The sequence below is a fragment of the Podarcis bocagei genome, assembly GCF_964188305.1.
Source record: "Podarcis bocagei genome assembly, chromosome: 4".
In the NCBI taxonomy this organism is placed as follows: domain Eukaryota; kingdom Metazoa; phylum Chordata; class Lepidosauria; order Squamata; family Lacertidae; genus Podarcis; species Podarcis bocagei.
In genome coordinates this window covers 73,575,343-73,589,181 of record NC_138128.1, presented here as the reverse complement: position 1 = coordinate 73,589,181, position 13,839 = coordinate 73,575,343, and the positions used below count along the sequence as shown (strand labels likewise).

Sequence of the window (13,839 nt, the reverse complement as noted above, 5' to 3'; positions counted from 1 at the left end):
GGAATATCTTGGCGGAGAGAACTCCGAAGGGCAACATTTTGTTGCAAACAACATTTGTCATTATTATTGATTTCTTACATATTTTCTGTTATGCCCTTAGCTATTGATCCCTTCGTTATCTTATTGTCCTAGGAACAATCTGTCCTGGCTCACCTTAAGGCTCCCAGGGGACGATGGGTTGGAGAATTGGCACTTACTGGAAATGCAGGGTCACATACAGTAAAGCAAGGGTCAAGGCAGGTTATTCCAGATCACAACAGACATAGCAAAGAGCAGACTGTCAACACCTTGGACAGAACACTATGGCCGCCTCAGTAGCATGTTGAGGTCTTGTGGAGGCTGGTTGGTCTGGGCCTGATGTTAAGCCTGCCACTTCCAATGAGCTATCTGTGTCTCTTAAAGGACCATTGCTTGATTCTGCAGAAGCTGCCTCCTGCAGTCAGGGAAGGGGCAGTAAGTATTGCAGCAGGGGGTGCCCTTTGAGCCTGAGAAGTTGAGTAACGACACATCCTCTGGACTAGAAAGTCCTAGAATGGAGAATGATGGATTCCCATGTGATGCATTCTCCTTTTCCAAGTCTTCCTCTGAGAAAGAAAGGAGACTGGGGCCAGCGAACACGACTGAGGTTCTGAAAAAAATGCCTCCAACTAAGGCCAGAGAACATGAGTGCACTCTGGTGCAACAAATCCACTTAAACACACACACACACAGAGATGGCTTGGAGTAAGAACTGCATGATGGGAAGTTGCACAACCTCTCCACAAACAAATCAGGACAAATGTTCAATAATGAGTGGATATTGGATAACCTGAGTGCAAAATTTGTGCAGGAAATCAGGACAAGTGCTCAATAAACAGGTCATCTCCGGAGGAACAACATTTGGGGATTCATATGCCCTGATTTTAATGCAGATGCATGCCAGTGAACAAGTTGCAACATTGCAGCTATTGATGCGATAAACTCCCATGACTCCATAATTATTTACACTGTGCATGATCAAATAAATGGCAACAGTGTTCAGTGCTGCCAGTACAGTTGTACCTCGGTTTACAAACTTAATCCGTTCCGGAAGTCCGTTCTGAAACCAAAGCCGTTCTGAGGTAAAGTTCACAAACCGGGACACTACTTCCGGTTTTGTGGACTTCGTAAACAGGGCTGTTCTTAAACCGAGGTACCACTGTATAACTACCATTTTTTCATCCCACGCGTTCACTTCCTAATACTTTACCATATATTTGTGTGGTGGCAGGGCTGCTGGAGCAACCTGCCTTGGGCCATGCTGAGAACCAGTAGTTAAAAGCCAAGAGTGCAGAAGCAATTAAAGCAAGTAGGTGCTGTACAATGACTAAACGGAAAGACAGGCCTTGCCTCCGGGCAAGTTATGTGAAAACAGAGATATGCCTAGAACTGCTTAGTTAAATGTTTCAGCTTCTGCCTTTCTCAGTAATACAGCTGGGAGTTCAAGTGAATGTTGCAAAGCAAGGCGACAGTTTTCATTTTTTTTTAATGATACTTATTGAAAAAAGAATTTTTTTAGAATTACAAAGAAAAAAGGCAAAAACAGAAAAAGAAAAAAAATAAAACCATCATTTTCAAATTCTCCTCTTTCATTACCTTCTTTCCATGGCCTCCTCCTCCTCCCATCTCTTGTATCTTAATTAATAATTATCACAGCAAATCCTTTCCATAATTCATAATATTCTGTCATTACATTACCTTGCTCTATTTTCATCTTATCTTATAAAAACCTTAAAACTTAAATCTTATTTTTACCAACTTCTCATAACCATTACCTTTTTACCTAATTCTTTAAACATTTTTTACAAAAGCCAAGTAATTTCATTTCAGCATTTTCCCAATGTTCATCAATTTTATAAAACATTCCTAATGATAGAAAAAATAAAAACAATCCAATCTTCTTCCAGCGTCCCCTCCCCCCGGTCCTGGGATTGTCAGTCCTTTTTATCCCATTAGTCTGGCACATTAACCTGGTGATCTTATATCCGAGGCCTTCAAGTCTCTTCCATGTCCCTTCCGCAGCTCTTCTTCATATTTTCCTTTCACTCGTGGGAACTCCAGCTTGGTAGTGTTTTTGACCCTTTTCAGCAAATCAGCCCCTTTCCCGTAGTCCAGACTAGACTCCATATGGTATTTTTTCAAATTCCCTCCAAAATTGGAAGCCCCAACAGCTCCAAACCTCTGACGGCCCATTGCCAGACTCGGAAAGTCCAAACATCCCTGCATAGGGGGGTCAGTCCAACCCCCCATTTCCAAATCAATCCAAACTTTGTCTTTCCTAATCTGGTTTTTTCCAAGTTCATTTGTCACATCCAAAGGCTCATTTTCCTGCTGGGCCAAAAGTCCCTCCATCTCTGGCGTCCAAGATTCTGCGACATCCTCTTCTCTCATCTGCTCTATCAGGACACACTCCTGTTTAAGTTCCTGGGTGGGCTCCATATAGTTTCCCACTACCTGTTCAAATGTTCTGGCCGCATTAGTCATCAAATCCATCTTCTGACTTAACTGATCCAATAGGGCATTTATTTTACAGAAAGCACCCAACAGTGGTTCTGAAAACATTGTCCTGCAAGGTCACAAGTCCTTTCCCACGATTGTAATCTTGACAGCTGCAAGCTCCCTAGAATTGGTTACTGTTTCACGGTCCCCTCTAGGGGGAGAACTTCTGGTTATTCTTTCTTGTAAGGACAATAGCAACACAGTTTCTTTCTTTAAGATATTTTGTCAATATTTGTTCCTTTAAAATGCGAAAGGAAACAGTGGAATCACAATGTTACTCTTCTTTTAACAATCTGTCAAAAACATTTGTCTCTGGTTAATGAGCTTCAAAATGTCAATTCTGACACCCCGCTCCAGGGTCAGGACGGTGGAAAGTTACTTTACTTTAAACTCACTTCTGCAGGTTTAAACAGTCCAAAAAAGATCGCCCTTCTTCTCCTGCTACCGAAGGGGGGTTCAACGATTTTAAATGGTGAAAACCGATCCTTTAAAAGTGATTTTCTAAGCTCTGGTGTACGTTATCTTTGCTTTCTTCTGACTACAAGGAAACGGAAGGCTGACTTCCTGTTTAGACCTTCCCGTTTCAGTACCAAATTAAGGTGCATTTTTAAGTCCAATTCCTTTCTAATCGCCAGTTCTTATTTGAAGTCCAATTGTTCAATTTTTAAGTACTCACGGGTGATTATTTTAGATGCCAAATTGTCCCAGGAAAAAGGCAGCGCTCTCCGGCAACAGCTATGCGGCTTCGCTCCATGGAAGAAGCAGACGACTCACAGCACCGCGCCACTTCCCTGCTCCGCTCCGGAGCCCATTGCCGGGCTCCTTTGCCAATTGGGGGGGCGCAAACGGTGCCCGCCGAGTCCTACGGTCACAGGCTTCACCCGCCTGTGATTTTTGAAGGGTCCCCGCTGCGCCGTAGCGGTACAGACCCGATTTCCGTAGAGCCGGTTCCCTCCGAGTCAGAGGGAATCTGTCATTACCGATGGCGCCACCCCGGAAGTCCTTCCAAGGCGACAGTTTTCAAGAATACTAAGGATGAAATCATTCTTAGGAATGTGGGCATGCATAGGAGTGTTGTTTCATTTCTTTTTTTTAAAGAAAAGACCAAATAGAAATCAACTGTGACCTTCCAGATTAAGGGAATATTAAGGTCCAGGGAGTATTAAGGTCTTGAGTCTATAACTCCAGAAGTTTTCTCTTTCTGCTACTACCACAAGATCTGGTGGCTACTCCATCTCTATTGGCTCTGTTGAAAGACCATCTTCATCAGGCTCTTCCCTTGACTGTCATCTAGCTGCTTAGTTTATGGGGGGGGGGGAGAGAGATGGAGCTCTTCTTCTAGATTGCAAGCCTGAGGGCAGCAGAGACTCTCTTGTTGGTGATATCTGTAAGCCTCTCTGGCAGTCTTTTCTTTTCCAGCTGAAGAGTGGGTTTAAGGAAGGTTGAAGAGAAAGCAGCAGACAAACCTTGCTCTGTGGCTTTTGAGAGTCAGGGTACTTCTAGACAAGGGCTTAATTTGCAAATGGGTCATTGAAATATTGCAAATGGGTTTGTTGACAACCATTTGTTTTTCCCTTACCTTAATCCTGGGGGGGGGGGATTGGATGAAATTGGGGGAAGAAGAATGCAGGCTGGCATTTCGATACCCAGGACATTGTATGGGCTTTGCAACAACAACAACAACAACTCGCATGCATGCATACCTGGCGCTAGGGGAACAGAGGAGGCAAGCACCCCGCAAGAAGGAACTAAAACTCTCATTTGATTACCCCCCCCCAGCCTGGTCTCTGTCATTAATATATACTGTTATTTTTCTTTCAGAGATCCTAAAATGTGGGACACAACTTGCCTACCTAGAAAGACACTTTGCTCCTTCTGTCGCCACCCTCCGATTTCCCCCCTGGTGCCGCCACTGCATGTATAAGAAGCAACAAAAGCCCTATACGGCCTAGGACCCTCGTACCTACGGGACCGCCTCTCCTGATATGTCCCACGGAGGACCTTATGGTCTTCAAATAAAAACATCTTGGAGATTCCGGGCCACAGGGAGGTTAGGCTGGCCTCAACCAGAGCCAGGGCTTTTCGGCTGTGGCCCCAATCTGGTGGAACGCTCTGTCACAAGAGACTGGGGCCCTGCGGGACTTGACATCTTTCCGCAGGGCTTGCAAGACAGAGCTGTTCCACCAGGCCTTTGACCAAGGCACAGTCTGACCCCCTCCTTCTGTAATCCTCACAGAACTCTAGCCCAATGGTTGCCATTAATCTGACTCTGAATTGATTTTAGAATGAATTGATTTTAGAATGTATTTCAATTAATTGATTGTGATTTTATGTAAACTGTGTTATTTTTACTGTTGTTAGCCGCTCTGAGCCCGGCTTCAGCCGGGGAGGGCGGGATATAAATAAAAATTTATTATTATTTATTATTATTAACAATTCCACAATAAATATTCATCTGGAATCACCCTTCGATAACAACACACACTGCAGTGTTAATACTAAAACAGAATTAAGAAAAACAATTATCAGGAGAACCATATCCTGTGCTCAGAGCAAGAACATACATTTTGGGAAGCGTAAATGGAAGGCATTGTTTGTACTTACAAACACCTCTATGGTGATGGGGACAGTACTGTTGAGTGGTGGGATTCCTGCATCCTTAGCCATTACAGTCAAATAAATAACACCATTGGGAACTTGCTCATAATCCAGAGGGCGGACAACGCTTATCACTGAAAAGGCAAGAAGCCTGTGTTGGCAATTATTGACATTAGGCATTTTAAAAGTCGAACCATAATGCACACACATGCACTGTATTGCACTCACCTCCATAACCTTCAGACAAAGTGATGTCAAAGTAACTTCTGAATGCAGAAGCATTCACAATGCTATAAGTGATCTGGTTGTTGGGAGGAGAGTCTTCATCTGATGCCTAGGTAAAAATGGAAGAAATAATTTAATATTAATCTAATCTACCTACCTACTGTTATTGGAGCGTTTAGATAACAAGATCTTGTAGCACAACCACCAAGTGTTTAATAAAATAAATTATAAATGTCATTAATAAACAAAAGTATGAATATTCTTATGGAGTTTGGCCAAGTCATGCCAGCCATATTCTTGGTTGGGGAATTTTAATGCTCAGGAATGGCTCACTGATGGTTCCTCAACAGGAGCTAATGCTTGAGGTATAGAGTTCATCCCTGGAAGACCCATTGGAGGGAAATTGGTGTATACTTCCCCACTCCTGAACCAGGTTGGGACTGATCAAACATCTTTGTGTGTGAATTAAGTCTCAATAACAGCAGTTTTGGGAGAGACAGAAAACAAGAGAGAGGGAGAGAGATGAGCTGTAAGCTGAAGGTGCCATGGGATGCAAGTACCTTTCTGAGGGTCTGACATGGGGAAACAGATTTGCCAACTACTATAGGGAAGCTCATGCTTCTTGCCTCCAGCTATGCCCTACTTGTATATTTATAAATGGACCAAATGCTGCAAAAACACCATATGCCTATAGTGATCTCTTCTCCAAAAGGAAGCCTAAGTGTTGTCCCTGGAACTTTTCACTCCACACAGAGGTGTGAAATGCATAAATGCAAATGTTAGCTTTAGTTGGTTTCTCGGGTATTTCCCACGAAATTCTAGCAAAATTCGCAGCATATTCTGGGTAGGGTTGCTGATGGTTTCCCCCCTCTTTTTTTTCTTTTAGTGCTTCACTTGTCAATTTTATTGTGAGGAAATCATTCTTTCAATGAATAGGGACTGATTAGGTTCTACATTATATTGGAACAGGTGCTATAAGCAATATTGCCCAATGCTTCAAGAGCAGGTCTGCTGTTTGGGAAGGAAAAGCTAAGTTGCCACTTTGACTAGGGGGCTGGAGCACTTCTCCACCTAACGAATCTGCTCCCAATGATGGGCTGTGGAAGATTTGCTGGCTGGGAATAACTCTGACTGGACAAACCAAGTAGCAGGCTCAAGCCTTCCTGAAACTCCCTTGCTCACCAAGTGAAACCTTTTTGATGGTGAAAACTGCCTGCCTACAAAGAGTATCAGTTTATCAGAAAGGAGCTGTGCAGTGTGAAAACACTCTGAAGATCACTTTAAAACCACACACACCCTGAGGCTACTCTAAACAGTGCTCACGGAAACATGTAATCTTTATTGCCTCCCAGAAGGGGAAAGCTTAGGATCGTATCAGCAAGATACAGGCCAACTGCCTTCCTCCCAAAAGTCACTCTCTTGAATGACTCAAAAGAGAATAATGTGAGTAATGAGTGCATTCAGATGAATCTCTTCTTTCTTATGAGCATATGCTTTTGAGTCTGCATTTTGAGCAGCTCAAATAATGGAAAATCTTCCTGACTTTCTTCCCTGCTCTGCTCATTGCTTTGTGTACATTTGTGTAGCTTGTGCAAGCTTTGTAATGCCAATGAACAAGGGCTGAAGTGGGATGTGCTCTCAACTCATGCACTTCAAACACATCCAAATGGAAGTGCTGCTCCTATCAGTAAGGCTTTAATGGCGCATTTATGTTGCTGCAGCTTTCACAAGAAACTCCTAAGTGGAGAGGATACAGGGACTCAGGAGTAATGGGAAGACAGCTCTCCCTGCTTCATGTGCTCTGGTTACTTAGACAAATGATAACACCCTTCCAATCCTGTCACTGAAATTCAGAGAGCCTCAAGGGAATTCCCAATCACTTGGAGGGCAATGAAATCTGATTCAGTAAACCCTGGACCTGAAGCATAGTGAGAGCTACCTGAGTCACCTCATAATGAACTTATTTTCCTTGTAAGCTTTCTTAGAGGGTTCTCAATAAAAAGCTCAGGATTTATCCCACAAACTTGCAAGTTTACTTATTCCAATTCAGCCTTGGTGGCAAAAAGAGGAAGGAGATGCTTGTAGGTCTAAATTCGGCCTTAAGCTCGGGCTCATTTTTTTTTGTTTTAAGTCCTCGTTTTAATGAGAGTTTCTCCTCATATACACATTTGTATGCAACTTTGCCTCATACACACATTTTTGCAAAACAAAATAATCTGATATAATGCATTTTCACTAATTTATGCATTTCAATGCACACTTTATCTTATTTCAAAGTCTGGCCGTGGCTCAGTTCCCACATTGTTTTGGAAAGTGAGAATTAGGTATACCCACCTTTAAATGTGAACAGAATCAAATTTATCCCTAATTAGGAGTGGCCAGGCTCTAAGGCTGAAGCTTATAAGGCCTATCAGGTTTCCAGCTTGGCCTCCTTGCCACCAATTCCTCCTGCCCTCCCCATAGGCAAGACTCTATTTGCTGGGTGGGTGTGGGTATGTGGATTGGCAAGGAGCAGCAACTCATTTAGAAGTTGGATCTGAATTCAGAGGTGGCATGGACTCACTTTGTAATGACCATAGCTTCCTGAACTAGGCAACCTCACATTCAGAACCCCAACTACCTCTTTCAAAAATTTGCCATGATATCTAGCAAAGTACATAGTAAGGCAGAAAAGATGGGGAGCAAACACCAAGAACTGTGGAGCATGGTAGGTTGCAAGAGTCGTATAAAACATCTGAAGGAGTAGATGGAAGGGATTCCAAGCTTTCTCCTTCTCATATGCTTGACTCCTATTTCACTTCTGTTTAATTGCCTCCATGAGCAGTGCTGTGTTCTTGTGGCAAAGCTTCCCAGCATTAGAATATCACCACTGCTCTATTATGTGCAACCAGCTAAGAAACTGAAGAGACAAAAGGGGGGAAAGTAGATGGTGAACTTCAAGAAAGAGATTTCAAAAATAAGATTTGTGTTAGAGGTGAGTTTGCATTTACAGTGGTGCCTCGCAAGATGAAATTAATCCGTTCCGTGAGTCTCTTCGTCTAGCGGTTTTTTGGTCTTGCGAAGCAACCCTATTAGCGGCTTAGCGGATTAGTGCTATTAGCGGTTTAGCGGCTATTAAAGGCTTAGCGGCTTAGCGGCTAAAAGCCTATTAGCGGCTTAGCGGCTTAGAAAAAGGGGGGGAGCGAAAAAAACCGCAAGACGTTTTCGTTTTGCGAAGCAAGCCCATAGGGAAATTCGTCTTGCGAAGCGCATCGAAAAACGGAAAACCCTTTTGTCTAGCGGGTTTTTCGTCTTGCGAGGCATTCGTCTTGCGGGGCACCACTGTATGTGTAAAAGCCAATTCACATGACTACTGTGCTTCCTGTTTGCCATGAGCACAGAGCATCAACTGGCAAGCCAACCGAAACATTTTTTAAAAAAACAAATAAAGTGCCTGACCCCTGCTAAGAATGACTATTACCAAACTGACTACACATGCATACAAATGACCAACCACTGGCCCAGTCCACAAGTAACGCTAAGCCAAAGCATTGCTAAGCATGAGTGACCAAATGTGTCTACTCTGGGAGGAGATTGTGGTTGCTTTAATCCTCTCCATTTGTTTTGCTGCTGTGCTAAGATCCTGTGCTAAGTTGTGTCATTCGAACCTAGGCTCGTGGCTTAGCATTCTCCAGACACACCATGAGCTGCAACTAAGGTTTGTCCTATGACTTAAACACATTAAGCCAAGCCAAACCACAGTTTGCACAGTGCAGCAGCAAAAGGACTGGGGAGGAGCAAAGCCATCAATCACAATCTCCTCTTCAGGGGCCCACTTATTTACTCATTCACACTAAACCGTGGTTTGGCTTAGATTTATGCATAAGCATATCTGCACCTGATGTAGAATAGAAATCTTCCTACATTTAGCAGGATAAGACAAATGAACCAACTACTCCAGGGTGACCAAATTCACCTCAGAGTTTAGTTATTTCTCTGAGTTCTAGCTCTTCCTCACATAGACTCTGCGAATTAACCACTGCATTTCAGCATTCTTATTACTGGTCTCACCCCAAAGCTTCTTCATCTATATATCCAATCATATGATCTCATAAACTCTGTCCCTGCCCTTCTCAGGAAATCTGTATATATCCCATGACCAAAGTTAGCCTATTAAAAATTTCAGCCCCTCTCTCGTAAGTCTTCTAAACATAAAGAGAACTCAAGAGTTTTTGTTGTTTATGCTTTTAGTTCCTGCTCTGGGTGCCTGATAAATGATTTCCGAAAACACATCATTTAATTTTTTAAGAAATCATTTGGAACATATGCAAAAACATCTCAAGGAAGCCACAAATAAATAATGGGAGATAAAATGAATATAATAATTATTTAACCAGCCTTCCCCCCCCTCTTTTTAATCTGCCTCTCATGGCTTATCTGAATCTGTTGTGAAAGCTGATCAATAATGATGATGCCCCAAACCTCTGCATATTATTATCCCTAGTGGAGCAGGTGTTTTCTGTGGTATGCCATAGGGCTACTGTCAGGAGAGGCAGTGCCAATTTTCTTTATGCAGCTTGTTTACCTTCCTCTTCTTGAATACTGATGAGCTAAAACAGGGGAGAATGTCTTGTAAAAATAATTGTTTCCTGAGAACAAAATGATCACCTTACATTTTGGCATTTTTTTGCACCCATTTGTAAAATGGTACAGTATATCTCATAATGGGGTGGGTCGCAAGGGTTGAACAATGTGTGGGGGGGAATGATGCTCCCATTCCAATAGGCATCTGATTGCAGATGTTATTCCTCTCCACATTGCCATAACTTTCAGTGAGATTTGCATTGAGATGGGCATCCCTACAAGAGAGAACATGGCTTGGTTGCTTCAGCAATGAGGGCATATTCCCTTCTCCCCACAAGGAGCAGACGATCAGGGAAATGAAGGTTGCAAGCAAGCGTGGGGGGAAAATGAAAGAAAAGAAAATGGGAAATTCGAGCCACGCAAAAAATCCAAAGGAAACTACCCTAGAATGTTCAGGACAGGTTTTGTCTCTAGTGGATTGCCCCCCTCCCCACAAAACAAACCCATTTCTGAAATGGTGATGCAATTTGTACACTTGATGAACATTTCTCAGAACACATTACCTACAAAAATAGTTCCATCTGGACATAGAAGAAGAAGAAGAGTTTGGATTTGATATCCTGCTTTATCACTACCTGAAGGAGTCTCAAAACGGCTCACATTCTCCTTTCCCTTCCTCCCCCACAACAAACACTCTGTGAGGTGAGTGGGGCTGAGAGACTTCAAAGAAGTGTGACTGGCCCAAGGTCACCCAGCAGCTGTATGTGAAGGAGCGGAGACGCGAACCCGGTTCCCCAGATTACGAGACTACCGCTCTTAACCACTACACCACACTGGCTCTCATAGTTTCTAGCAACATACATAGCGGTCATGTTGGTGGCCTTTAATTTACATTAATGTTCACTCTACATATTCTGGACACATGAGATACATACATCTAAGCCACAATTTCTTACCCTCACGCGGACCACCTGAGTGACTGAAGGCTCATTTTCCCGCAGAGCCCCCAAATAAGAATCCTTCTGAAAGGTGGGGACATTGTCATTGACATCCAGGACGTTAATTCGGACTCTCCCTGTGGTCTCTTCCCCACCTCCATCTCTGGCAATGACAGTCAATGTGTAACGCTGGGTTGTCTCAAAGTCCAGCCGGCCAATCAACGTGATTACACCTGTATCCTTGTCCAATGAGAATCTGGAGACAAAAACAGCAAATAAATGCTATTTAAGGAAACCTACCAAGTCAAATAGTGTACCTGGAACCAGCAGGGAGAAAGCAGATGGAGCTGGAGGCTAATTTTTAGCAGGAAAACAGCCAGCAAAGAAAGGGTTGAACACCACATGTCCCCCGACTCCTCCATTCAAGAGATGCAACCATCCTAGGCTGCTTTCTCATTATAAAAGCGCACATATGTACATTGGGACATCATTGCACACATTAAATGGACAGAAAATCTCCTCTGTGTGTGAACAGAATCCTAGTTATTCCTTTTTTTAAAAAAAGATTTTTATTGGTTTTACAAAAAGAATCCTAGTTATTCCAGTCAAGAGGCAGAGACCTTAATGAACCAACTAAGAGATCTCAAAGGGCCTGGTGAGCCTTCCTTATGATTTGGTAGCATTTTCAGGAGTTCCCAAACATTAATTATTTTCCAGCCTGGCTGCCTGATAAACAAGGACCTCAGTTCTGGACACTCCAATGCAAGGCCAGTAACCTTGGATGCAGGATGGCCAGAACTTGACAGTTCTGTTCCATAATTAGTTTGTAATGTGAACTACAGCATTTGCTCCATAAATAGTTCATACATAAACTTTACATTGGAATTTACATTGGGAACAAGGGGTGAAGGGTGGAACCAAATCAACCTGACCTGAAGGTTGAAGTGGGAATCAAAGGCTGTTGTGGGGAGGAAAGGTGACTGCTTTGAATCATGCCAGGTGGGTGCAGAGCCCAGGACACCCCAAAAGTTAGCCCCTGCAATCTCCACCCTAGGGGAGGGAAGAGACCAGCAGTGACTCCTATTCACCAAGAGGCCGCTGTGAAGTTGGCATTGGGCAGGTGGCTGTTGAGAAGGTGACAGATCTAGTCTCCAAAGAGCATGCCACAACGATCACTGGTACTGTGGCAGCAGCAGCAGGTGACACATTCCTTGGAGGCTGGATCTGCTATCCTCAGCTTGCCTCGTGGGTGGGCCAGCCCTGCTCCTTGGACAGTAAACAGTGATTTTTTTTGCTTGGTTTCTTCAGCAGGTTTCGCCAGCAAGCAGAGGAGAGATACATTCAGAGCAATCCAGAACTAACAATTTTGTTAACTGGGTGAATACCCACTTTCCAGATCAACTCCCGGGAAACGTACGATGATAGAAGATCCTTATCTGCTGTCATAGTTTTGCACGAGTTTAGCTGCTATGAAGGAAGGAAATGCACACTATAAACAACAAGAATCAGACACACACTAGGATAAATTGAGGAATCCCTAGAGATAGCAGTGGTACTTACCTGTCAGGATCATCACTGAAATAATAGCTAACTTTCCCATAAGAGCCCACATCATTGTCTGTAGCCTAAAAATTAAGAAAAGAAATCAATGCTAGTAGTAAAAATATCTATGAGAAGGAAATCTCATAGTATATTAAAGCATATTTGAAAATCATGCAAGAGCATCTAATCAAAATCGAGTTGGCCTAGGGCAGAACCATTAATCTTATTAATAGTATCACTTTTTTCTTCTAAGTTACTTATTCATTTCCTGGCACCACCACCAGTTAAAACTGCATAGAAAAGAGTAAAAACAGTGTAACCTAGCCAGAATCACCTCGCAATAAATTTGTTGAACTTTCCATTTCTAATCACTCTGATTTTGGGTACAAATTGAGCTCATGTGGGCTCCAGGACTTATTTCTTTTTCAAAGTTTTGTGGCTACTTTATTACACTTCTTCAATGCATATTTCCAAAAGAGACTCGAGGATTCTCACAGCAATTTAAAATATACTAAAATTAAAATGAGAAGATGATACAAAGCTGTATATGCAGTATCACCATGTCAGACAAAACATCCTCTTCTCTTACTCCTCAGCTCCGCTTAACTGTCTTGACTTTGTGAGTCCTCCATACCTTTATCCTGAACAACTGGCATCGGCAACAGTTATCACCACCTATGCATCACTTCCAGAAGGCTACATTTTATTCCAAATGCATATGGTAGGGAGATCTGTGACTTTTATAGGATGACAGGATTTGGACTCAACATGGCTTCTATAGGGACCATATCAACCCGTATACCATTAAGTTACTTTCTTCATAGGCTAAAAATCTAGTTTAGTATCTGTGACCATGTTTTCTCCAGTGCAACTGTTATTTCCACTTCTATAGTTCTGCAACCTTCAAAACCATTCCTGTTGGAATTCTTAAGTAAAAATATACTGCTGCTTGCACACCATGACTAATTATGTATGTTCTCTGCATGCAGAGAATTACTGGTATGAAAAATATACCCGAGTCAAAAACCTGTAAGGTTGAAAAAGTCAAGGAAAACAGCCATGAAGGCCCAGATACTTGAATTTCAACTTTAAGAGCATAAACAGAAGGAAGATTTAAAAACTCCACATAAAGGAACTTTATTTTAGATAAGAACTGTAACTTTGTCATGGATGAAAGTTGTAAAATAAAACAGCCAGGGGGAGTTTCTGACAAGTGTGTTATTTACACAAAGGAGCTGATTTAGGTAACTGGAGTAAATTCTCATCTTTAATGACACGTCGATGTCATCAACGATCCCACTTTCATATGTGATGAATCAACTCTCACACCTCAGGAATAAAATGTTTTTTATCTCTTTTGTAAGAAAGATATACTTTTTTGTGTGCATTCTGCCATTTCCATGGAGAGGCTGTCTCCCTTTTTGGACTACATCTCCCATCAGCCCCAGCAGGCATA

The 13,839-nt window shown here is 42.6% G+C and overlaps 1 protein-coding gene across 1 annotated transcript in view; it reads right to left on the bottom strand.

Annotated features, from left to right (window-relative positions):
• CDH23 (cadherin related 23) overlaps nucleotides 1-13,839 on the bottom strand; it is a 416,648-nt gene that overhangs the window by 154,142 nt on the left and 248,667 nt on the right. Inside the window, exons 14-17 of the mRNA XM_081189581.1 lie at nucleotides 12,402-12,466; nucleotides 10,860-11,097; nucleotides 5,344-5,449; nucleotides 5,122-5,249 (exon numbers count right to left, since the gene is read on the bottom strand). Coding sequence (XP_081045707.1) covers nucleotides 5,122-5,249; nucleotides 5,344-5,449; nucleotides 10,860-11,097; nucleotides 12,402-12,466 — 537 coding nt within the window. The remainder of the gene's footprint in view (nucleotides 1-5,121; nucleotides 5,250-5,343; nucleotides 5,450-10,859; nucleotides 11,098-12,401; nucleotides 12,467-13,839) is intronic.